Source organism: Notechis scutatus, chromosome 3 (genome assembly GCF_049901735.1).
Source record: "Notechis scutatus isolate UNSWTSFEM ecotype Mainland chromosome 3, rNotScu1.2, whole genome shotgun sequence".
NCBI lineage: Eukaryota > Metazoa > Chordata > Lepidosauria > Squamata > Elapidae > Notechis > Notechis scutatus.
The window spans coordinates 114879729-114904658 of record NC_142011.1 but is presented as its reverse complement, the minus strand read 5'-3'; the positions used below and the strand labels follow the sequence as shown (position 1 = coordinate 114904658).

The 24930-nt window shown below is 39.9% G+C and overlaps 1 protein-coding gene across 1 annotated transcript in view; it reads right to left on the bottom strand.

Annotated features, from left to right (window-relative positions):
* Nucleotides 1-22984, bottom strand: part of RELL2 (RELT like 2) — a 46976-nt gene extending 23992 nt beyond the window's left edge. Inside the window, exons 1-4 of the mRNA XM_026683198.2 lie at nt 22591-22984; nt 21989-22202; nt 249-314; nt 85-157 (exon numbers count right to left, since the gene is read on the bottom strand). Of these exons, the coding sequence (XP_026538983.1) occupies nt 85-157; nt 249-314; nt 21989-22196 (347 nt within the window). The 5' untranslated portion in view covers nt 22197-22202; nt 22591-22984. The remainder of the gene's footprint in view (nt 1-84; nt 158-248; nt 315-21988; nt 22203-22590) is intronic.
* Nucleotides 22985-24930: the final 1946 nt, after the last annotated feature.

Genomic DNA, 24930 nt, shown 5'->3' with positions numbered 1-24930 from the left:
AGCATGACTGAGGGAAGGAAGAAGAAAACACAAGAGATTCTCAAGTGGTGAGGGTACCAATTTGAACCTATATGCTCATCTCACCTGGGTACAGGCACTGGCAGTGGGAGATCAGCATCGCTTTCTCCCAGCATTTCTTTTAGAACTTCAACATTTGCTAAAAAGGGAAGAAAGTAAAAACATGTCAAAACGCCTTATTGAAATATTACTGCTACGGTTTTACTTAACTAAGCCAAAGTTATGCCTACCTTCATTTTGAATGATACATTTCACAATTTTTTCTACAGTATCCTCATTCAGATCTTCTTCTTCATCTGAAAGAAAAAGAAATACAGAAGTGAAAAAGGAGTAATTGTGACTCCAGTAATTAGAGTGAGCATCTAAGAATCCTGAAAACTCGCAAATACTGTGTGTTACAAACCTTTAATTATTTTTGTTTTGTCTTTTTCTTTCAATGTGGCCCCTCCTCCAACACCACACTTCTGTTTGTTATTTCCATTGTGCAATTTTGAAATTGTAGGTAATACTTTTAATACCTACAATACCTTTAATACCTTTAATACTTAATCTTCTGAATTACAGATGCTTATTATTTATCTTTCCTGATAGAACAATTGATCATGACATGAGAACAATTGGTTGTTATTTGCAACAAAAAATTGAATGAATAATGAATGAATGTTAATTATGGTTGCAAAAAAAAGTCAGTTGTAAGGCTGATTTACAAAGAAACTATTTAATGAAGGACACCAAACCAAAAATATAGAAAAACCTTTAGCAAGGAAAGATCTCAATAGTAATTTTTAATTTCTATGTTGATGAATGCAGTTTACTTTGAAAAAGCATATAAAACATGAAAGTAGGATGACTTTGCAACAGGACAATACCATTTCAGTTCTCCTGAAAATTGGTTCTTCTACACTGTCCATTGAATGATATAAAATGCTGAACCATATTCTTCTACATTTAATCATACATTGTTATTATAACATAATTAGAAGAGAATGAGCTGGAAGGGACCTTGGAGGTCTTCTAATCCATCCCCCTGCTCAAGCAGGAGAACCTATACCATTTCAGATAAATGATTGTTTACACCAGGGGAGTCAAACTCGATTCCATTAAGGGCCGCATCAGGATTGTGTTTGACCTCAGGGGGGACTGGGTAGGCATGGCCAGGGTGGGGGTGTCCAGCAACATCACTCATATGATCAAATGTTACCTTTGCTAGTAGTTTGTTTTGCTAGCACTCTGCCAGCAAAAATGGAGCCTGGGAGGGCCACGCAAGTTCAATTTTCACTGTCAGAGGATTGCAGGAGGCTGTTGCAGCCAAGAACAGAGCCCGGGTGGGACTCATTTTTATTGGCAGAGGCACTGCGGGCCTGTCCTTTGCTGTTTCCAGGGTGGCCCCACAGGTCAGATCTAAGCACCCCTCAGGCTGGATCCAGTCTGCGAGCCTTGAGTTTGATACTCCTAGTCTAGACTCCTCTTTTAAAAATCCAGTGATGGAGCACCCATGATTTCTGGAGGCAAGTTGTTCCACTGGTTAATTGTTCTCACTGTTAGGAAGTTTGTTCTTAATTCCAAGTTGCTTATCTCTTTGATTAGTTTCCAACCAGTTTCTTGTCCTGCCCACAAGTGCTTTGGAGAATAATTTGATAACCCCCTTTTTGTGACAGCCCCTCAAATACTGGAATACTCCTGTCATGACACCCCTAATACTTCTTTTCTTTAAACTAGCCAAATCCAAATCCATTCTTCATGTTTTATATGTTTCATATATTTTAGTCTCCAGGCATTTGATCATCTTAGTTGCTCTTCGCTAAACTTTTTCCAAAGATTCAACATCTTTTTTGTAGTATGGTGACAAAAACTGGTTGCAGTATTCCAGGTGTGGTCTTACTAGGATTTTATAAAGCGACACTAATATTCCACATGATCTTGATTCTACTAACATGGGCTGCATCCTGCCCATACCCTTTTATCCTTCTTGGTGATTTCAATCTACCTCATATTGACTGGACCCTAAATGATTGTACAACTGAAATCATACACACAACCTTCTACAATGCTATTACAAATCTGGGACTGGAACAACTAGTAATCAACAACACTAGACTAAACAACTGCCTCGATCTCATCTTCTGCAACAGTTTGAACTTAATTTACGGAATACAAACTAAAGAACCCTTTTCCAGTAGTGACCACAATATGATTGACTTTTGTCTCAACATACGTCCACACAAAAATCACCACAATGATGTAATCCCCTATTGTAACTTCAAAAAAGGCAACTATGATCTTATAGACCAGGGATCCCCAACCTTTTCGACGCCGCGGCCCGGTACCGGCATCAGCTGGGTGCCGCGGTCCGGTACCAGCATCAACTGGGCGCCGCCATCTTTTTGACGAAAAGTGCTTCCGGTAACCTCACGGAAGCACTTTTTCGTCAAAAGATGGCGGCGCTACTCGGTGAGCTTTTTCGGGTAGAAATGGCTTTCTACCGGAAAAGCTCACCGAAGCGCTCACCGCCATCTTTTTGATGAAAAGTGCTTCCAGTGAGCTTTCTACCCGGAAAAGCTCACCGGAAGCACTTTTACCAAAAAGATGGCGCGCCCAGCAACCAGCGGCCCGGTAAGAGTTGTTCCGCGGACCAGTATCGGTCCGCGGACCGGCGGTTGGGGACCCCTGTTATAGACAACGATCTCTCATCCCTTGATTGGCAATCTCTATTCACTGGATGCAATACCGTTGAAGACCATTACAACATATTTTTACTTGAAGTCAAAAGAGTCATCAAACTATATGTTCCAACAACAACTCCCAAAACAAAACAAAAAAGCAGATTACCCATATCAATAAGGAAACTTCAATCCAAAAAGAGATCACTCTGTGCGGAAAAACAAATCTGGTCACGTTGCCAATTTCAAAAACCGATACAAAAATTTATGCCACCAGATAAAGACCGAATGCACCAATTATCACATTAAACAAGAGGAAAACCTTCTAAGCACCAATTCCACCCGTGCTTTTTACAATTTTGTAAACAACAAACTAAAAGACTCAAGGTCCATCCCTCCCTTGATAGGACCTGATGGTAAAGACTGCAACGACGACACCATTAAAGCCAACATCTTTAACACATTCTTCGGCTCAGTATTTGTAAACAGCAATGGATCATGCCCAGTATTTCCTAGCCGTACCACAGATAACAACAATGATCTAATACATATCGATTTCACAGAAGACAATGTCAAAAAATCACTACGCAATCTAAAACCATCTCTATCTATTGGACCGGATGGAATATGTGCCTACTTCTTAAGAAAGCTATCCACTGCCATAGCCAAACCTCTAAGCATAATCTTTGAAAAATCTTTCAGGACCAGCTCCTTGCCTAACCTATGGTCACAAGCCACAGTCATCCCCATCTTCAAAAAGGGAGACCCAAGCCTAGTTGAAAATTACAGGCCAATCTCCTTATGGTGCGTCACCTGTAAAGTCATGGAATCAATTATTAACCAATCCATTATCCTCCACTTAGAGACAAACAACCTACTCTCCAATAAACAATTTGGTTTCAGAAAAAAACTATCCTGTAATCTGCAACTCTTACACTGCAAAAACATATGGACGACAAAACTCGACCAGGGCAAAGCAATAGACGCAATCTACATAGACTTCTGTAAAGCCTTTGATTCAGTGGTACACGACAAACTACTCCTAAAAATAAAATCCTATGGTATCTCTGGACAACTGAATAACTGGATAGAAGCATTCCTGTCAAAGAGACAACAAATGGTCAAAATCGGGAGCGTCCTATCAAATCCAGTACCTGTCAATAGTGGTGTCCCCCAGGGCAGTGTTCTAGGACCAACTCTCTTCATACTCTACATAAACGACCTCTGTGATCATATTAAGAGCAATTGCGTTCTCTTCGCTGATGATGTAAAGCTGTTCAATACCACAGACAATACTGCTACCCTACAAAAAGATCTTGACTATGTATCTGAATGGTCAAACAAATGGCAACTTCAAATCTCAACAAATAAATGCTCTGTCTTACATATTGGCAAAAAAATCAGAAAATAAAATACAAGCTGAATAGTCAAGATCTTGTTGATGACCCAAGCTCTGTAAAGGACCTTGGAATACTCACCTCTAATGATCTAAGTGCTAGAGCCCACTGTAACTACAATAGCCAAAAAGGCATTAAGAGTTGTTAACCTAATCTTACGTAGTTTTTTCTCTGGTAATATCACACTACTAACCAGAGCATACAAAATATTTGCTAGACCAATACTCGAATACAGTTCATCAGTCTGGAACCCTCATTACGTATCTGATATTAGCACAATTGAGAAAGTCCAGAAATATTTCACAAGAAGAGTTCTCCACTCTTCTACTCGTTGTAGAATACCTTATGCCACCAGACTTGAAATTCTAAAACTAGAAAACCTTGAATTACGCCGTCTTCGGTCTGACTTAAGCATGGTATATAAAATCATACATTGCAATGTCCTACCTGTCAATGAATACTTCAGCTTCAACCATAACAACACAAGAGCACACAATAGATACAAACTCAAAGTAAACCGCACCAAACTTGATTGCAGGAAATACGACTTCAGCAATAGAGTGGTCAATGTCTGGAATACTCTACCCGACTCTGTAGTCTCTTCCCCAAACCCCAAAAACTTTAACCTTAGACTGTCTACTATTGACCTCACCCCTTTCCTAAGAGGTCTGTAGGGGGCGTGCATAAGCGCACCATCGTGCCTACTGTCCCTGTCCTATTGTTTCTCTTATTCTTTTATTTTTCTTATATGTACCCATTTCATGTATTCACAACTATGTATACACTTATACTTATTATCTTGTAAACAATTGGCAAATCAAATAAATAAATAAAATAAATAAATAAATAAATATGTATCTGTTTATACAACCCAGGATTATATTAGCTTTTTTGGCTGCTGCTGCACAGTGCTAGATCATATTCAAGTGATCATCCACTAGGACTCCAAGGTCTGTCTCACATTTATTGTTTTTGAACCAGGTCTTGCCTAATGTGTGCTTTTTCCTGCCTAAATTTGCTTTTCTCCACATTAAAATTCATTTTGTTGGATGGGGCCCATTGTTCAAGTTTGTCAAGATCTTTTTAGATCCTGAGCTTGTCTTCTGGGATGTTGGCTATTCCTGCCAATTTAGTGTCATCTGCAAATTTGATGAGTTTTCCTTCTATTCCCTCATAATATTTTATTATAATATCCATCAAATATTTACTTTGCCATTCTCAGAAAAGAACTTAGAGCTCATCTAGGCCAATACAGAAATCCAGCAGCTTTGACATCATCCATCAGTTTATGTTTAGATGCATTCAATGAAAAGAGTATCCAACCAGTATCTAGGGTGAACCATTCAATTCTAAAACTGATTTTACCATTAAGATTTTTTTCTTGATGTATAGTTCCTTGCCATTTTTAATTAATTGTTCTTCCCCTGTCTTCTGGGACAAGTTGAAAGAATTCTGCCTAGTCTTGTACATAACAACCCTTCAAATACTTGAAGATACCTTTGGCATCTCAATACCATCTTTTTTCACTTCAACACACCCAGTGCCTCCAAACATTACGCATAATTTTTATACCATGTTACCTATCTTTTGCACATACTCTAGTTTGTCAGTAACTTTCTTAAAATCTGGTTCTAACAAATGAAGAAAGTGCAGGCATAATGACTTTTTTCTTCTTCTTCTTCTTTTCTTTTTTATTTTTTTAACTTTTATTGAAATTTGAAACATTAAAATACATGTAAAATTAAAAATAACTTTTTACAAATCTCAATTTTCTTTGACAGTATTAAAAAAAAATCTTGGTTATATACATACATTTTCCATACATTTCTAGTTATTCATATACATATACATATTTGATCTGAACATTTCTTATTCCTATTATCTATCCATTGATACCAATCTTCCCAAACTGTGCAGTATTCCAAATCTTCCTTATCCTTTAACTCTAAAGTGAGTTTATCCATTTCTGCACAATCTAAAATCTTTTGGATTACTAAACAATCTGTCTTTAATAATAATTTAATAATGACTTTTCTTAATCCTGACACTTTACTTTTCTTGATCCAATTTAGGATTTCCTTCCTTCTTTCCCTCCCTCCCTCCCTCCCTCCCTCCCTCCCTCCCTTCCTTTCTTCCTATATCAGCAACTCCTGCCCAAAGAGCTGCTGATACAGTTCTACAGAAAAATTAGTGAGTCTTCATCTGCACCTCTATAACTGTCTGGTTTGGTTATGAAACCCAACAAGACTTCAGAGAGTAATTAGGACTGCAGAAAAAACAATTACTACCAATCTGCCTTCCATTGAGGACTTGTATACTGCACGAGTCAAAAAGAGGGCTGTGAAAATATTCACAGACCCCTCACATCCTGGACATAAACTGTTTCAACTCCTACCCTCAAAACGACACTATAGAGCACTGTACACCAGAACAACTAGACACAAGGACAGTTTTTCCCCAAACACCATCACTCTGCTAAACAAATAATTCCCTCAACACTGTCCAACTATTTACAAAGTCTGCATTACTATTACTATTACTCTTCTCATCACTCCTTATCACCCATCCCCTCCCACTTGTGACTGTATGACTGTAACTTATCGCTTGTATCCTAACGATTTATATTGACTGTTTCCTAGTATGATTTGATTGCTTATTGTACCCTATGACTATTATTGTGTTCTACCTTATGATTCTTGACTCTCGATGAATGTATCTTTTCTTTTATGTACACTGAGAGCATATGCACCAAGACAAATTCCTTGTGTGTCCAATCACACTTGGCCAATAAAGAATTCTATTCTGTTCTGTTCTGTTCTGTTCTATTCTATTCTTCCTTCCTTCCTTCTCCAACTACTGTCAGGTTTTCAAGTGATAAAATCCATTTTAAAAAGAAAAGCACAAAGTCCATCTTCCAAGACAATTTATTTTATTTAGGAAAGCATCAAATTGGCAAAGTCCATGGTAATTCTGGATCTGACACAACCCAGAATTACCCCACATATTAGAAGTTAGAAACAACCGACCTTCAGAATTAGAAATAAAGAGAACTTCCGGTGGCAAGGCAAGGACGGTCAGAGGGGCAGAAATCCGCTCGTGATTCTAGCCTCTCTTCTCTTGAGTTTGGTGCGATCTTCGGGTGCTCAAGTCTTGGAGAGACCCGTGCCGGTGTGGGGAACCTCGGGCTGCAGTGTGGGGAAAGCAACCCCCTGCAACGAAGAGGAAGCCCTCCAGAGCCCAACGATCAAGAACAGCCTCCTAACAATGGAGGCTCCGAGTCCGGACTGCCACCGATGGGAAGAAAAAGTGAGTGAAAGTTTGCAAGCTCGGGGGAAAGAGAGTCGTGGCAGAGAAGATATTTGACTGACAATAGACTGATTTCAGGCTGTTAAATACTGTGCGAATGCCAGCTGTGAGCTCAAGAGAAAGCGGCTACAAAAGAATTGGTCTAGTGAATGTGAAAGAGCTTGGCAGGCAGAAGAGAGTCGGAAATAAAGAAGTAAAGAGGATTTTGGAAGTCTGAAGACCAGCACGGGGGCGATTAAAAGACTCTATTATCACTAACATTCGGATTGAAGCTATTAAATCGGATCCAGAAGCAGAACGAAGCCGATCGGGGGAAAGACAGAGCAACGCCATAGGCAGTATCCAGAACGCTGAAGTGATTACAACAAAGTAACAGATCTAACTGTCTGAAGGGACACAATCTAATCTATAAACTCTGGGAAAATTGAGAACCGGTCCTAGCAGAGGAGACAGTTCCTTTTCTATTCGAAGGAGATCAGAACAACTGATTTAAAGAACATTAAAATATAAGTAAAAGAGGAAGTCTTTAAACGAGTGGGAACATTGCTTACTGGCAGCTGTTACTCAGCAAATCTTCATTTGCCATTTCGGTGTGCTCGAAGTGGAAGCTTCCAAAGTGAAAAGCAGAAACAAAAACTCTTGTCTTTGGAATTTTCTTTTTCTTTTCCTCTACCCTTTTCTGTTTGTACATACTTACTAAAATAGCCTCTCTTCTTTCTTACTTGTTGATGGTATGCAATGTTGAAATATGCTTGCTTTTTTTTTTCCTCTGATTTCCTCTTGATAAATATGTACATTTAGTAATGAAATATTAGAGTGTTAAAATATTGGATTAATTAATTTAATTAAGTTATTATTAATAGAGATTGTTATAATTTGAATGGGAATATAGGGGAGACAGTAAGAATATTAAGCATTAGTTATTTAACAAGCTTAGAGCTCTCTAGACTAATATTATATTTCATTGTGTGGGTTTATCTGTGAATGTAATATATTTTGTAGTTAAGGTTACTTTATATTGAAGTCAAACTAGAGAAAAATATATACACTTTTCTAATTAGTTAAGAATATAGCTACTTAATAGATTGATAGATCTTGGTCAATTTTAGTTACAGAACTAAGAATACTGAATGCCAATTTGGAATAATATATTTAGTATTGTACAACAACAAAAACAAATTTTAAAGGAAATGACTACTACAACTACCACTGCTTTGAAATCTGGTAGGAAGGTTAATCCCACAATAATGACCACTTTGGCAACAACTTCACCCATGGCACAAAAAACAATAGAGGAAACACTACCATCAGAGAAGTCAACTAGCATCTCGAATGCGAATATCCAAGCAATGTTCCTAACTTTACAGGACTCATTGACAAGATTGCAAGAAACAATGATTAAAAACCACAGTGAAACAAGGGCAGATATCAATGAATTGAAGGAAGAAATGGGGAAACTAAAGACAGAAATGAAAGCGGACATTTCCAAAGTAGAGGATAAAGTGGGGTGTTGCAGCAGGCCTTGGAGAAAAACGGTTATAATAAAAGAAGTAGAGAAAAGAACCGAACGAACAGAAAGGGAATTAGAAAGGGTGGATGAAGATCTCAAAAGCATGAGCAAAGAAATGGAGGACTCCCTTGTCCTCCTAGAAATGGACAAGGCAGCAACTTACCTAAGATTCCAAAATGTGGCAGAATCAAAGAAGAAGACCTGGAATACTTGATGGCAGAAATACTGGCGGTTTATTGAAGATGGATAAAGATGAAATTCAAAAAGAGTTTGATGAAGTCTACCGGGTCAATACAAACTATGCAAGACGCCACAAATGTGCCAGGAAGTACATATACGATTCACTAGAAGATGTGTTCGAGACATGATATATAGAACCTCAAGAGATAAAACAATAACCTACAAAGAGAAAGAAATTGTGATTCTTAAACAGATACCGAGGAGAATAAGGGAACAAAGGCGTGACTATAAATTTCTGGCAGCATATTTAAATAAAAAAGAATCACATTTAAATGGCTTATTCCAGAAGGAATGTTAGTGTCGTGGAAAGAGAGGAAAATCAAAATAGATACTATGGAAAAAGCCCAGGATTTTACGAACGGATGGTGGGCCCACAGGAGCAAAGTAGTAGAGAGAAATTGGACACAAAGTTTCAAGAAAAATACAGTGGACATAAAAATAGAACTGGAGCGGTAGGAAACCAAGAAAATACCTATCCACAACAAAAGACAGAAGGAACTACATCAATACAAGCGCAAGAAGAGAGAGGAATTGTTACACGACAAAGAGCAAAACAAAACTAAATAGATGGGAGAAGAAAAAAATTACTATCAATAAACATAAATGGTTTAAATTCAACAATTAAGAGAAAAAGGATATTATCTAAATTAATTAAACATAATGCAGATATAACGTGCCTGCAAGAAATTCATATAAAGAAGAAGGATGAAAAATATTTAGAATGCCCGAAATTAGGAAAGTTATTTACCACACCAGCAGATGAGGAGAAAAAGAAGGGAATCGCAGTATATGTGAAAGAGGATTTGAAATCTGAGCTAATATGGTCGGACTTAGAAGGAAGGACTCTGGGTTTGCAGATCTGGATTAATGATATTCCAATTCTTTTAGTAGTAATATATGCCCCAAATGGAGACCAAAAGAGTTTTTAAACACCTATATGGAAAATTGGTTGAATTGCAAAAAAGAAATATTTGTATGGTAGGGGACTTCAACTCCATTGCTGATTTCCAAAATGATCACAGTAATGCCGGAAGAATAAAAAGGGGAAGAGAGAGCTCCCCAAGATTTGTAGGAAATGATGAAAGAGCTAAACCTGACAGATATATGGAGAAGATTACATCCTGAAAAAGACAATTTACATTTATTCAAATCCCCACCAAACATGGACACGGATTGATATGGCATGGATGAGTGGGGAGATAGCAAACGAGACAAAAGAAGTGGAAATTTTGCCTAATGAATGGGCAGACTATAATCCAATACAGGTAATATGGAAGGGCAGGGCAAAACCAAAGAAAAGATGGACCTTAAACACTCAATTAATAAGAGAGAAAAATACATTAATAAATTAAAGGAGGAATTGAATTTTTTTATTAAAGAAAATGATAATGGAGAAACCACGAAACAAAATGTCTGGGATACGATGAAGGCGGTTATAAGAGGCACAACAATCTCTTATAATGCCAAGAGAAACAAGGAAAAATATTCCCAACAAAACAAATTACAACAAAGAATTAAGGAGCTAGAAACCCTTCTACAAAATAACCCAAACTGCAAAATCAGATAAGTATAGTCAAACACAAACTGAATTTAATTGATCAAGAGAAATGACTATGAATTTGAACTTAACCAGACAAATCTATTTTGAACATGCCAACAAGCCAGGAAGATGGCTATCTTATAAATTGAAAAAAAGAAAGAGAAGAGATTGATATACCAGTTAATAGATAGCAAAGGAGATACATACCAGGAAATAGAACAGAAAAAGAAATCATTCATAAATACTTTGAAGATTTATACAAAAGAGAGGATGTCAGTGAAGATAGAATAAGGAATTATCTAGATGAAGTAAAGGATAAGGCAATTGGGGAAGAAATGGCTGAACTATTAAATAAAGACATTACTGAATCGAATTGAAATCAGCAATAGAGAGCCAGAAAAATAATAAAACCCCGGGCCCAGACGGGATCCCAGGGGAGCTGTACAAGGCAATAGCAGATCAAATTGGACCACTTATGGTGGAAGTTTTTAATGACGTTTTACTAGCAGCCAGGATGCCGGACTCATGGAGGGGGCACTGATTTCGCTGATCCCGAAGGAGGATACAGATCCCAGATATATAAACAATTACAGGCCGATTTCACTCCTAAATACTGATTATAAAATATTCACTTCTATTATAGCAAACAGATTAAAAAGATTGCTAAACTTGTATATACATGAAGATCAAAACGGATTCCTTCCAACTAGGCAAATAAAGAATAATCTAAGAATAGTATTAGACGTACTAAAATTTTATGAAGCCCACCCAGAGAGACAAGTAGCACTCATGTTCCTAGATGCAGAAAAAGCTTTCAATAATTTGAATTGGCAATTTTTAATTCAAAAAATTTATAATTTGAATCTGGGTACCAAATTTGAAAATATTATAACAACTATATATGATACACAACAAGCTAATATAATAGTGAATGGGGAATGCACCCTAATAAAGATAGAAAAAGGAGTGAGAGTTGCCCACTCTCTCCCCTGCTCTTCATATTAGCATTAGAGACATTATTAACACGAATTAGGCGGAATTCAGATATAAAGGGATTAACAGTTAAGAAAGAGGAATATAAATTGCAAGCGTTTATGCGGACGACATGATTTTCTTCCTTGAAGAACCAAAAGACAGGGGACCAAAATTGATGAGTGAATTAGAGAGAAATTTGGAGCAGTAGCGGGACTTAAAATAAACAAAAAAAAAACCAAATTAATGACCAAAAACCTAACAGAAAAACAGAAAATAGAACTAGAAGAAATAATGCATATACAAGTGACAAAGAAAGTGAAATACTTAGGAATTTGGCTAACCCCACACTGTAAGACACTTAAAGAAAACAATTATGATAAACTGATACACCAGGTAAAGAAAGATTTAGAATCGGGGAAACTTCAAATTTCACTACTAGGCCGAATTGCTACTATTAAAATGAACATTCTCCTAAATTCTTGTACCTATTCCAAACGATCCCAATTAAATTACATAAAAGTTTTTGAAGAACTCAATAGAACAACCCTGAAATTTATTTGGCAAGGAAAAAACCCAGAATAAATGTAAAAGCAATGCAGGATATGAAGAGCAGGGGGGTTAGCATTTCCAAACTGGGAGTTATACCATATGGCCACCTCATTAGCTTGGTTGAAGGATTGGGTGAATTTAACCAATAAAAGAATACTATTTCTAGAAGGCCATGATTTACAAAGGGGTGGCACGCCTTTCTATGGGACGTAGGGAAAACCAGTCAAAAATATTTCCATAGACATTTAATTAGAGATGCACTATTAACAATTTGGAGGAAAATAAGGAAAAACATTATACAAAAGTACCAGTATGGATTTCAACAATGGAGGCAATGATTCACCCAAACAATTTGGAGCTTACCAAAATGATTAAATACAAAGACTTATTAGACCCACAAGGAAATTTGAAACCGAGGCTGGATCTTCAAGAGCAAGGACATAAAATTGATCAATGGGTTTACCTTCAGATTCAAAGCAGATATAAACAAGACAAAAAAGAATTCGAATTAATAACAAACTGCAACAGTTAGATAAAATTTTATTAGGATCAAATAAAAAAAACATAACAAAATTTTATAACTACTTATTAGAAACAGAACTAGAAGAAGAAATCGTAAAAGGAAATATGATTGCTTGGAGTAAGAACGTAGGGCGCAGCATCACATTAGCGGAATGGGAGAAAGTTTGGGGCAAAAACAATAAGATTACCAAATCGGCAGCATACAAGGAAAATCTTTATAAAATGTTTTATAGATGGCATCTCCCCACCTTCGAGGTTAGCGAAGATGCACCCCAACATGAGTCCGCATTGCTGGAAGTGTAGGAAAAAGAAGGAACCTTTTTCCATATGTGGTGGTCTTGTGCAGAAACCCAAAAGTATTGAAAGAAAATCAAAACTTGGTTGGAAGAAATCACCAAAGAGCAGATCGAATACAAACCAGAGTCCTTCCTACTAGGGATTTTTGATAAGCAAATTTCCAAAAAAACCAAATACATAACAATACACATTTTAACAGCGGCCAGATTAGCCTTCGCTCAACACTGGAAACAACATCAAATTCCATCAGAAGAAATGATTATTGAAAAAATCTCAAAATGCGCAGAAATGGATAAATTGACTTTGGCGCTAAAAACAAAGACACTTCACTATACTATGATAGCTGGAATTGTTGGTATAATTGGATTGACCAAAGATAAATAATATATTATAAGGCATAAAAGAAAAGTATCAATACATAATAACGAGGTAACGATATAAGTTAAAAACAGGTGTGGTTATATGACACAAGTTAAGGTGATGAAAACAAAAGAAGATCTTGCAAACTGTTAAAATAAGAATACTTTTAATCCTGTAACCTCTTTCTTTCTTTCTTTTCTCAAAATTCTTTCCCTCTCTTCCTCTGCTTTCTTCTTTCTTTTTCTTTCTTTCTTTTGCTTATTTGTGTATGTATTGTGACTGGTTTTAATTGTAAAAATTAATAAACTATATTTAAAAAAAAAAAAAAGTTAGAAACAACCCCCCAAAAGTCACATTCTCTAATATAAGTAATTCAATGTTGCTTGATGTCATAAATCTCCACCTCCAGTGCCTAGGCACGGACAGTTCGGGTTTCCATGGGAAGAATGATCACCTAACCTAAACAACTCTATCTCCACTCCGCCCCTCTTAGGAATGTGGCAAGCCCGAAACCCTTCCCCCATGACTGCCAAAGAGAAAGTAAGGAAAATAATATATATTAAGCCTAATTAAAATGGCTACACATATGTCAATACCAGGCTTGACAACTACATGTTCAACGTGATCTGCCAAGATACCCAGAGCAGTAATGTAAAATGGAACTTGTACAGGGTCCCCAAACTTGACAACTTGTATTGGCTGAGGAATTCTGGGAGTTGAAGTCCACAAGTCTTAAAGTTGCCAAGTCTGGAGACCTCTGCTGTAATATATCATTGGTGTCTGTCAACTTTGGACTGAACTTGGCCGCAGCCATTTTTATTCTTCAGTTGCCACACAGAGGGGGGAAGGGGAGAAGGAGGTTGGAATGCATTACTAGATACAACAAAGAGCTTTCTTGTGAGAACCAAAGTGTCAGCGTTCCAGAAAACCTCCACTCCAACAAATAACTCTGAGACAGACATCTTCTCAAAAGTTCTGTTTGGATAGTAAACTGGCACATCTGGGGAATCCTGAATCTGAAAGTTCCAGGTTTCCTTGCAATAAGTAAAAACTACAAATCCACTCCCTGCACCATCATCGCATCACATGCCCCAATCACCATCCATCCCAACTTGAGATGTTCTCTCACCCAGGTGCAGAATAACACCTTGACTTAGAAGAAGAATGCTATTATGTCTAACCACATACAATCCAAGAAATTTCCTCCTCCCATTTTCCCAGGCTCAAGAATGTGGTAGTGTGGAAGCGTCTGGTGTCAATATGACTTCCAAAGCTGACAGGCGTCCCCCCTTGAAAAAAAACACGTCCTGAAAAATACAATAAACAAAACACAACAAGGGGTTAATACATTGTCACCTTAACCCCTTCTCCCCCCTCCAAGGGGACCCTTTGGCTTGTCAGGGAATTTTTCAGGAAATTGTTTAATCAATCTATCTGCATGTATATCCCAACCCAAATAGCTTCTGACAAAGGGTAGGCTTTCCATAGCACTAAATATTGTAATTGTCCTCAGTATAATCTAGAGTAGAGGATTTTCTTTATTTCATAATGTATTTCACCCTGTACTATCAAAAATTTGTGGGGAGCTGCTGGCATAGGTTGTAGATTGGAACCGACAGCAGGCTTCAACAAGCTACTATAGAAAACTGGGTGTATTTTACCTAACAGCTGAGGGAGGCTAAGTTGGACAGTTATTGTATTGATTACTTTTAATATAGGAAAGGGACCCAGAAATTTAGGTCCCAACTTTTTACTAGGAAGCTTTGAAGCTGTTTGCGTGTTTTTGGTGGCTGCCAGTCTAGCACCACCTTCACCTTTACAGGGTCCATTTCAATCCCCTGATTTGATGCTCGGTAGCTCAGGTAATCCAAAGACTCTTTATGGAATTCAATTTTGACAGCTTTGCATATAATTTGGCATCTAAATGTTTTTTCAGTACTTGCCTGACTAATTTGACATGTTCCTTGATAGTCTCACTGACTATAAGAATGTCATTCACATACACAAGGACCCCCTTGTACAAATGTGCATGTAACACTTCATTGATTAGTTGCATAAACAGTGCAGGGCCCTTGGAGTCCAAAGGGCATGACTTGGAACTGAAAACTACCCATAGGGCAGTTGAAGGCCATTTTCCACTCATCTCCTTCCTTTATGTAGACTCAATAGTAGGCTTATCTCAGATCTAGCTTGGTAAATATTTTGCCTTTGGACAGGTGATTTAGCAAGTCTTTCATTAGGGGGAGGGGGTACGTGTTTTGTATGCACACTGCATTGATGCCTGTAAAATCCACACATAATCTCAGGCCACCATCTTTCTTTTCTTTAAATAGTACTGGGCTGCTAATCTAGATTTTGCTGGTTCGATGAAGCCTCTGGCTAAATTGGTATCAATGTAATTCCTCAACTCAGTCATCTCGGCTGGTGTCATGGAATACATCTTTGGTTTGGGCAGTTTTGCCCCAGGTTCTAATTCGATGGCACAATCAGTGGCTCGATGAGGGGGGAGAACGTTGCATTCCTCCTCAGCCAAGTCTCTGTATTCTTTAGGAACCTGAGGTTCACCTGGAGGAGAGTCTGAAGTGGTAGCTACTGCTTCTGGTTGTGGGTCCCTGTTGGGTGGCAGTCTCTTTTCAAGAGGGACTGGGGGCAGTGGGCCGATGCCAATTATGATGTTCCCATCTTCCCATTTGATGTTAGGAGCCCATTTATTAAGCCAAGCAAGTCCCAATATGATAGATTCTGACATTTTTGGAGCCACTATAAATCATATAAGTTCACGATGCCTACCCATTTCTAATCTGATCAGTTCTGTAATTTGGGTGGCTGGGACTCCTCCAATTAACATTCCATCTACCTGTTCAAACTTGATTGGGCATTTTAGGGCTTTAGTTTTTATCCCTAATTGCTCAATGATAGGGAACCCAATAAGGCATCTGGAACATCCTGTATCTATTACTGCTTCTAACTTCCCAACCTCCCCAGTCTCAGGCACCACCGATTTCACTTTAACTGTAAAAGGGGAAATGGCTGCACTCACCATGGTGCACTTCCTCATCTGCCTTTCCAGGAAGGGTTTCTTTGGCTGGAGGTTCTTCGCTCTCTTCTGTGGGGAGGGGAATCTCTACAGCTTGTCTGGCAAAATGACTGGTGTCTGGGGGCTTCCATGGAGCTCTCCTGCCTCAAGCAGCTGTACTGGGCCTTGGTTGTGGAACCGGTGCAGGGGCCAGACATTCAGAAGCCCAATGACCAGCCTGGCCACATCAATAGCATTTGATAATCCTTGTAGATTGGGTAGGAGCGGCTTCAGCAGGTTTAGTCAGAGAACGTCTGGCCAAAGTTTTCCTAGGGGGCCTCTCAGAGGGAGGTTTTCGGTGTAGATGGATTCCTCTATCCAGAATAATGGATATGGCATACCAGTCTTGCAGTCGCTCTGGTACCCCCCATATCCCCCAGACTTTTCTGACTTCTGGATCAATGTCTTCTTTAAAATAGTGCAGAAGTATCCTATCAGGCCAATGCATGAGGTAGCCTGCGACCCATATAAAGTATTTTATGGTTCGATTACTTTGCTTCATCTCCTTTATTTTATCTTCATTTTCACCTACTGTCAGGGTCTTCAAATCTAGCCCTGAGCAGCTCGACAAATACATCTGCATCGTTTAGTTCTGCAGCATCCTCATTGTGTAGCTGGGCTATCCAGGCGGAAGTGTCTCCCTCATTCATCCCATCTGTAATTGCGGAAACTAGGTCGCGGTCTGTTCCGTATTGGTTTCCAAATTGATCTATATGTGCCCAGATTCAGTTGAGGAAGTAAGCAAGTTTCTCAGGCTTCCCATCAAAAGTTGCTCTAAACCTTGGTGGCTCTGGCCTGGCTGGTGGAATCGCCATGGTGACCGCCAGCTGAGCTGGAATCTGCTGTGCTGCTGCAGGCGGCAGAAGGGGCCCCTGCAAGGGTACTCTGAGGAGCGGCTGAGCTGGAATCTGTTGTTCTGCTCTGGTTGGCTGCAGAATAGGGGCCATCTACCGAACTCATTGCAGTGTTGAAAAAGGCGAGGGTGGCTGCAGCCTGCTGCTGCAAACTGGCCCCATGGTGGTCCCAAACCAAATGGTGCAACCGGTGCCAGCATCCACTGGCATTGGACCCACCCCTGACCAGGATAGAATCTCCAGCCTGGGGGAATACACTCCACAGGGGGTAGCCTCACCGCTGGCTGGTGAGGGGGAGGAATTGGAGGTTGTAACATCCCAAACATTGACTGCATCTGCTGTCTCTCCCTTGCTGCTTGCCCCTGCCATTATGAGCTAATTCTTCAAGCCACCTCTAGCTAAGAGAAATGTTGGCGACGCCATATTGGTTCCACTGTCAGGTCCTAGACCAGGAAAAATGAACATTGGTTGAGTTAAGTTCCAGCTCGGTTGGAGAGGTTGTGACTGTGGGACATAACTCCCCACTTTAAGTCACTCAAAGTGCTCCGGAAGCTCTGCCAACGATTGGCTATGGGATGGAGGCAACAGGTTCCAGTCTCGAGAATTGTCATATTCAGAAGCCCCCACACCTCTCCATTCTGGCTCGTGGCCCAACCTTGTTGGGCTGGAGTAGGAAAGGTGTTCAGGCAGCTTCTCCTCTGGTCCCATATCTGGATTCAGCTCAGTCTGGCAGCTTATCCAAGAATCTGCTTCTTTGGGCCGAGTGCTTAGCCTTCGTCTTTCCTCTGCACCTTCAATGGCTTCCACAAATTCTTCAGAAGGAGGACACTGGGTCTCAATCAGTCTTCCGGTATCTGTTCCCATTGTTCCTTCTGTGATTTTTTCCTTCTCCTCCATCTTCACTGAGTCTTCGCACTGCCCAAGCTTTAGATCGGTACTGGGGCTCAGCACCCCGGACAGCCCCCTTTCAGGGTGCTGGTAGCTATTTATAGATTTGGGATAATGTCAGCATTCCAGAAAATGTCCATTCCGACAAATAACTCCAAGACAGACATCTTCTCAAAAGTTCTGTTTTACATGGATAGTAAACTGGCAATCTGGGGAATCCCAAATCTGAAAGTTCTACCCTGTTTCTCCAACAATACGGCCTCCCCCAATAGGAAGTCCCAGCATGTTTTATAGGCATGAAATGAAATTAAGCCCCTCCCCCCAAATTAAGGTCTATATTAAAACATGCGAAATGGGGGGGAATGGTGGGGGGGCTTGCCATTAGGAAGTATTTTTGTTGCACACCCGGATATGGTGCTGCCTGCGTTGACCCCGATACGAAGTGCCCCACCAACGCCGAGGTCAACATCCAAGCCGTCGCTGCCCGCCCGCCCAAAGATGCAAGGGGGTGGAATTAAGTCACCCCCAAAAAGACAGCCTAGCCATTTTTTCGGGGCTCAAAAAAAAATAAGACCTGGCCTTATTATATGAGAAACACGGTAGGTTTCCTTGCAATAAGTAAAAACTACAAATCCACCCCCTGCACCATCATCGCATCACATGCCCCAATCACTATCCATCCCAACTTGAGATGTCCCTTCAACCAGGTGCAGCATAACATGACCTTGACTTAGAAGAAGAATGCTATTATGTCTAACCATATACACTCCAAGAAATTTCCCCCTCCCATTTTCCCAGGTTCAAGAATGTGGCAGTGTGGAAGTGTCTGGTGTCAATATGGCTTCCAAAGCTGACACAAACTCATCTCTACTGGCAACAGATAAGGTTGGGGAAAGAATGCCTGAAGAGCTGCCAATTAACCCAATTGGCCAACATGACCTGTGACATTTGAGGATGGAGTTATTTCCTAGTTTAATTATACTGAAACTGCAGGAAAGATTTAGATTTGGGTTTCCATTGAAGCTGTGTCGATATGATGTACTCATTAAAGGAGATCTTTGAGAAGGAGCCAAGTCTCAGAGTTCTGATTTGCTTGGGTCCATTATTGGATATGATTGTTCAACCAGCTTTTTATCTATCTAATGATAGATTAATCCAGCCAACATTTTGCCTTCTTCTGTTAAAGAATCTCCTGGGAGACTTTAGAACACAAAAGCTGCCTATAAATCTTTAGACAGAATTTCCACTTCTTGTCTCCTGTTATTTCTTCCATTCTTTCTGTGATGCTGATTTCCTACTCCATTTCTTTCATTTCATAGTAATACCATTTCACAGTAATTCCTCAAAAGAGGCATTTAGGTCTTATTTTTTGGGAATGCCTTCCACTGTCTCACCTTGCGGCAGTGGCACCGACAGCCCCACCCCACCAGCAGGAGCCCGCATGTCTGCTGCAAGACCACTTCTTCTGTGACTGCTTACCACTGCTCATGTGCGGTGCCTCCCGGCCTCCAGTTTGCTGTCAGAGGCCTTCAGGAAAAACCTCTGTAGCAAAGTCACAAGCTCCAGATTGATGCATGCAGCACCCCCTGGTCTCAGCAGCCGAGAAACAAATTCCAGTTTGACATGCGCGGTGTGTGCCCCCCTGGGCCTCCATTTCATCATCAAAGGCCTTCAGGAAAACCATCTGCAGCTGAGAAACGAGCTCAGATTGACACATGACACCCCCAGCCTCTGTTTCATGAGCTCCGGATTGACACTCATGGCACCCCCCGGCCTCCATTTTACTGTGAGACCTTCAGGAAAGGCATCTGTTGCTAAGAAACAAGCTCTGGATTGATGCACACAGTGCCCCTCTGCCTCCGTGGCAAAACAGAGGCTGAGGGGCACCGCACATGTCAATATAGGAGCCTTGGTGGCGCAGTGGTTAGAGTGCAGTACTGCAAGCTACTCCTACTGCAATTTGGCAGATCAAATCCCACCAGGCTGAAGGTTGACTCAGCCTTCCATCCTTCCAAGGTGGGTAAAATGAGGAGCTAAATTGTTGGATGCAATATGCTGACTCTGGAAACTGCTTAGAGAGAGCTGTAAAGCACTATAAAGTGGTATATAAGTCTAAGTGCTATTGCTAATCTGGAGATCGTTTCTTGGCTGAAGAGGCTTTTCCTGAAGGCGTCTGACAGTGAAACGGAGGCTGGGGTGATGCACAAAAGTGGCAGCAAGTGGCTGCAGAAGAAGTGGGCCAGCAAGGCAAGGCAGGTGTCAGAGTGTGGGAGGCTTGGCTGCAAATGTCCTAAAGTAAATGGGTGCCAGGCACATGGGGCAGCTCCATCACCCCATCCCCATCCTAGCTTGATTTTTACTCATGTGCCTCGCCTCACCTCCTGCAACCAGGAGCAACGAAGTGGGTGGGGTCTTAACTAGGGCTTATTTTGGGGGGTAGGACTTATATTGGGCGCACATGTAAAAATCAAGCTAGGGCTATTTTTGGGATAGGTCTTATTTTCAGGGAAACACCGTACAAAGCAACCTATTCTCATTTTAGTACCTGATATCATCATATAAAGAAATGAATCTTTCTAAATGTTAGTTTGTACATGAAAGATAGTAAAAAAACCAAAACCCTGTTATCAGTATATATTATAATTCCTGTTTTATAGCCAGTTTCTCTGGTGACTTATTCTTAGAAACAATGTGCCTCTGAAGCAAAAAATGTATGCCTTACAACATGTACCACATGTCATTGCACAAAGTAGCATTTTATACACAATTGGAAATGCGTGTTTATAAAGTATCGATTATTTAGAAAAATTGGAACACAGTTTCCTGTCACTAAATTGTTGATGCATGCATAATATGAACACTGAAACCTAAATTAATAAAATCACATTTTAAAATCTCCTTATTATCAGACAATTTCAAGACAAATGGAGCCATTTTCTTCAAAAGAAGAGGATGAAAAATGAAAGTAGCACAAAAAAACCTCAGGATTTTGGGGGAACTGTTTTTACCTCTAAATCTGGTCAACTGTTAGTCTTATTAAAAGGTTTTCCATTTAAAGTATGAAGATTAATTGCACCCCAACAGGCCTATCTGTTTTGGCTTCTTCAGTTAATACTACCTATGCCTATACCACAACTCCTTTGGCAGCTCATGTCAATTTGAATCATCTCCATTAATGGAAACAGCTCTTAGACCCTGCTGGGTCTTTGAGCTAGGACTGGATTGTCTATATTCACTACTCCAGTCTCACTCCTCCCACAGTCTGGTTCTGAAACCCATCTGGTTGGGAAGATTTCTCAGACATGTGATTGTCAGTATATTTTCACAATAAAGCTAAATGAGCTGCAAAATCAGGAGAATAGAAAAGACAACTATGTACATTTTGCTTTGATGTAAGTTCACTTTAGTTCTGTGTCTATTTACCTCAAATTATCAAAAATGGTAATAGCTACAACCCAACACATATTAGACTAGGAACTATTTCTACATTTTAGAAATAACAATACTGCTCACAGAGGTACTAGACAAGTGTAGATGGGTAGGAAACGCCAAACTTGATAGTGGCTGATTTGAAATCTCTGAGCCCTCCACTAACCCACCTATGCTTGATTCCTTCTAGCATATCATCCTAAATCTGACTTACCCAATTGAATATACTGTTTTAAAGCACTATGCCTGCAACTTTAGAATTAAGGAGTAGTTTCTGACTTTACTAAACCCCACATCACAATTTAGTTGCAAGATGTTGCCAAGAAATTTAGTTTCTTTCTCCCCACCCCACCTTCCAGGTACTTACCATCTTGGAGTTGTGTCAGTGATTCCTTGTTGTCAGAGTCAAATTCATCATTGAATGTCCGACAGCGGTATCCCTTTTTCTTTAGGATATGGCAAATGAGAAAGCCTGCAAGACCCATGACAAAGAAGACCAAGACCAGCAGGACCAGCATATATAAGCCATGCTGGGGGTCCACATCCCCATCTGTGGTGCTGCTGTCCTCTGACATCAGGAGCTACAAAACGGATGGTAAGACTAAGACTTCTTTGAGATTCACTTTTGTTGTTCCTGCTGCAGCTATTATTGCAGTGGTGATTGCTGCTATTACTACTACTATCCGTCACTCCACAAACATATCCTAAAAACAACGTTTTGGTCTTAATTGAGCGATTATCCATCCAAAACGTGAGATATAAAAACGAGAAAGGAAGACTCTTCCAAAAAAGTCCTGCTTCTCAGCTACACTTAGAAAACTCCTCATCCTCGAGGTATTTGGGTTTCCGATTTAAGCAATTTTGAAAACTGCGACCCCTCTTTCCTCCAATTCCCGCATTTACTTTTTCTAGTTAATTCCAGATCGCTTGCTGGCTCGCGCGCCCGCGCAGTTTCCCGCCGCCTCTTACCTCCGTGCCTCGCACTCATTCCCGCTTCCTTCATGACATTTCCCAAGGTCGCTGCTGCTTTTGCGATATGCAATAATCTTTCTACGTTTTGATCGCCCCTGTCTCGGAGGACCCCTACCCCCAACGCCCTTTCCTACTTGAAGCAAGAGGTATGGTGGGTGGGTGGAGTTAATATTTACTAATGCCTCTCCTCCAGATTCCCACGCGCGACCTCCCTCTAGCTACAGCCCGGTCCTTTTCCGGGACGGATTCTTCCCAAGGGCAGAGCGGAGTCTGCATTGGTGCTTCTCTTTGCAGCAACGTCTCTACATTGGAAACGCAAACTGGCCCAGCCACTGGCTCTGCTGATGCCGCCCCCCCACCCCCGCTCCTTCGTATTCTCTATCCCAGGTACTGTACTCACAAAAAAGGCCAAGTTCAGCTGCGAACGTTGGAATCCAGGGTGAGCAATAGGACTGCAGCAAGGCTGCAAAAGCCAGAATATAAATAAGTCATCTTTTTAGACTGCGGCAGCCCCACCAGCCACACCATTTACCTACTTCCAGAACTGCCTGCCAAGCCGTCCTTTCCAGGCTCAGCACTGATCTCTGCATCTACTTGGTTGTCCTTCTGAGGTACATCCCATGGCAAAAATCTCCTTTCCCCTCAGAATACCCCTGACCATAAGGCACTGCTCCCTTCTGTCATCAGTATTGTGCACTCCTGCTTAAGGTGCAATGCTTTTAATGCTGCAGTTTCTGGTATACCTGAAGGATTCTGTTTTGGGTAAATCTATCCACCTTCATCTGTCTCCTAGCAACTCAGCATATTGAGCTGCCAAATACTATTCTAAGCACCTTCTAGTTTCATCATTTCATTATGGGCACAAAGACGAAGAGCAAATAGCAAGCTATTTCTGTCCACCTCAGTGGCTACCAAGGATTTTTTGCAGGAATAGCAGTAGTCTTCCAGCATCTAAGAAATATATTTGAAGTTTTAGCAATATCTCAAGAAAAGCCTATAAGGACTCCCCTGGTCTGAGAGGACAATAGCTGGAAGTTTCTAGAGGAACCACTATGGATAACTATGGGGCTAAGAAATAAGTTTATCATCTCCATATAAAAGCAATCACTACACTTATATGTGTTCTTATTTCACATTTTTCTAGTGAGCTTTTCTTATATTGCCTCTTTTGCAACCCTTTTCCATATAGTCTTCACATTAAAAAAAAAAGCCATTCATATCAGATATGGTTTTCTGCCTATGCCAGGACAATAGTCAATATGTCAATAATCTCCCAGTTTCAACCCTTGTGCCTTTAACCACTATACTGCACTGGATTTCAAAAGAATTGTAGAGTTTCACAAATGTAAGCAAAAAGAACAATGAAATTTCATCTGAGAATACAGTATGTGGATTTCCCCCCCCCCATCCTGAATTATTATGGCATTTGGCTCCCCTGAGCATTAACAGAATGATAAGAATCTCCAGCAATACTGTTACAGTAGATAAATTAAGAGCTGAAGTGAATGGTCTTTTTAGGAACTACTCAAAAGTTTAAGCTGCATAGATTAAAGAAGTGGTAGGAAGGTTGGATAGAAAATGGGAAAATGGAACTATAAATTGTTAAATACAACTTCCTCCATGGACTACTTTGAAACGGGAATAACTACAAGAGAAATTAGAGAAAAGAGATTAAATTGAAAGCTTTTTTCTTCTTGATTATAAAATGCTTTTTAAAAATGTTGCATTTTCTGGCAGTACCAGGATGACAGTACCAGCATGCCAACAGAGATGTTGTACAATCTACTGCAAATATAGAAATTACTGAAAATAGGCAGAAGAATGTTATGAAGATATAGCAGTTATGATATGAATTTACATGGAATATTCAGGAGCAAGAACAACAAGATACAAAGCATCAGAATATTATGTTTTGCTAAGCTTTCCCACCTGTAAAGACTAAATAAAAATATGAGAAGTACCAGTATGTTTTGTAATATCACCACAACGTAAGTTTTATATGCACGTTATAATTTTTTAGTTTCCACGAAAGTCAGATAATAATGAAAAAACAGATTTTCTTATTATGAAGATCATAATAATAGCAATAATTAAACTTGCATGCCATCCAATTCTCAGTGACTCTGGGTTATAACAAAGAAATTAAAATAAAATCAATAAAAAATAAAACTAAAAGATTATGATAATGATGATGATATCTTGATTTTTTTTTCCTGTTCGGAAGAGCCATGAAGGCCTGGTTTTTCACTCAAGTGTTTAGTATGGAAGAGCTAAAACTCCCTCACCCCACTTCATCAACCCTGCCATCTTTCGTCTTTATATATTTGATTTATTTGA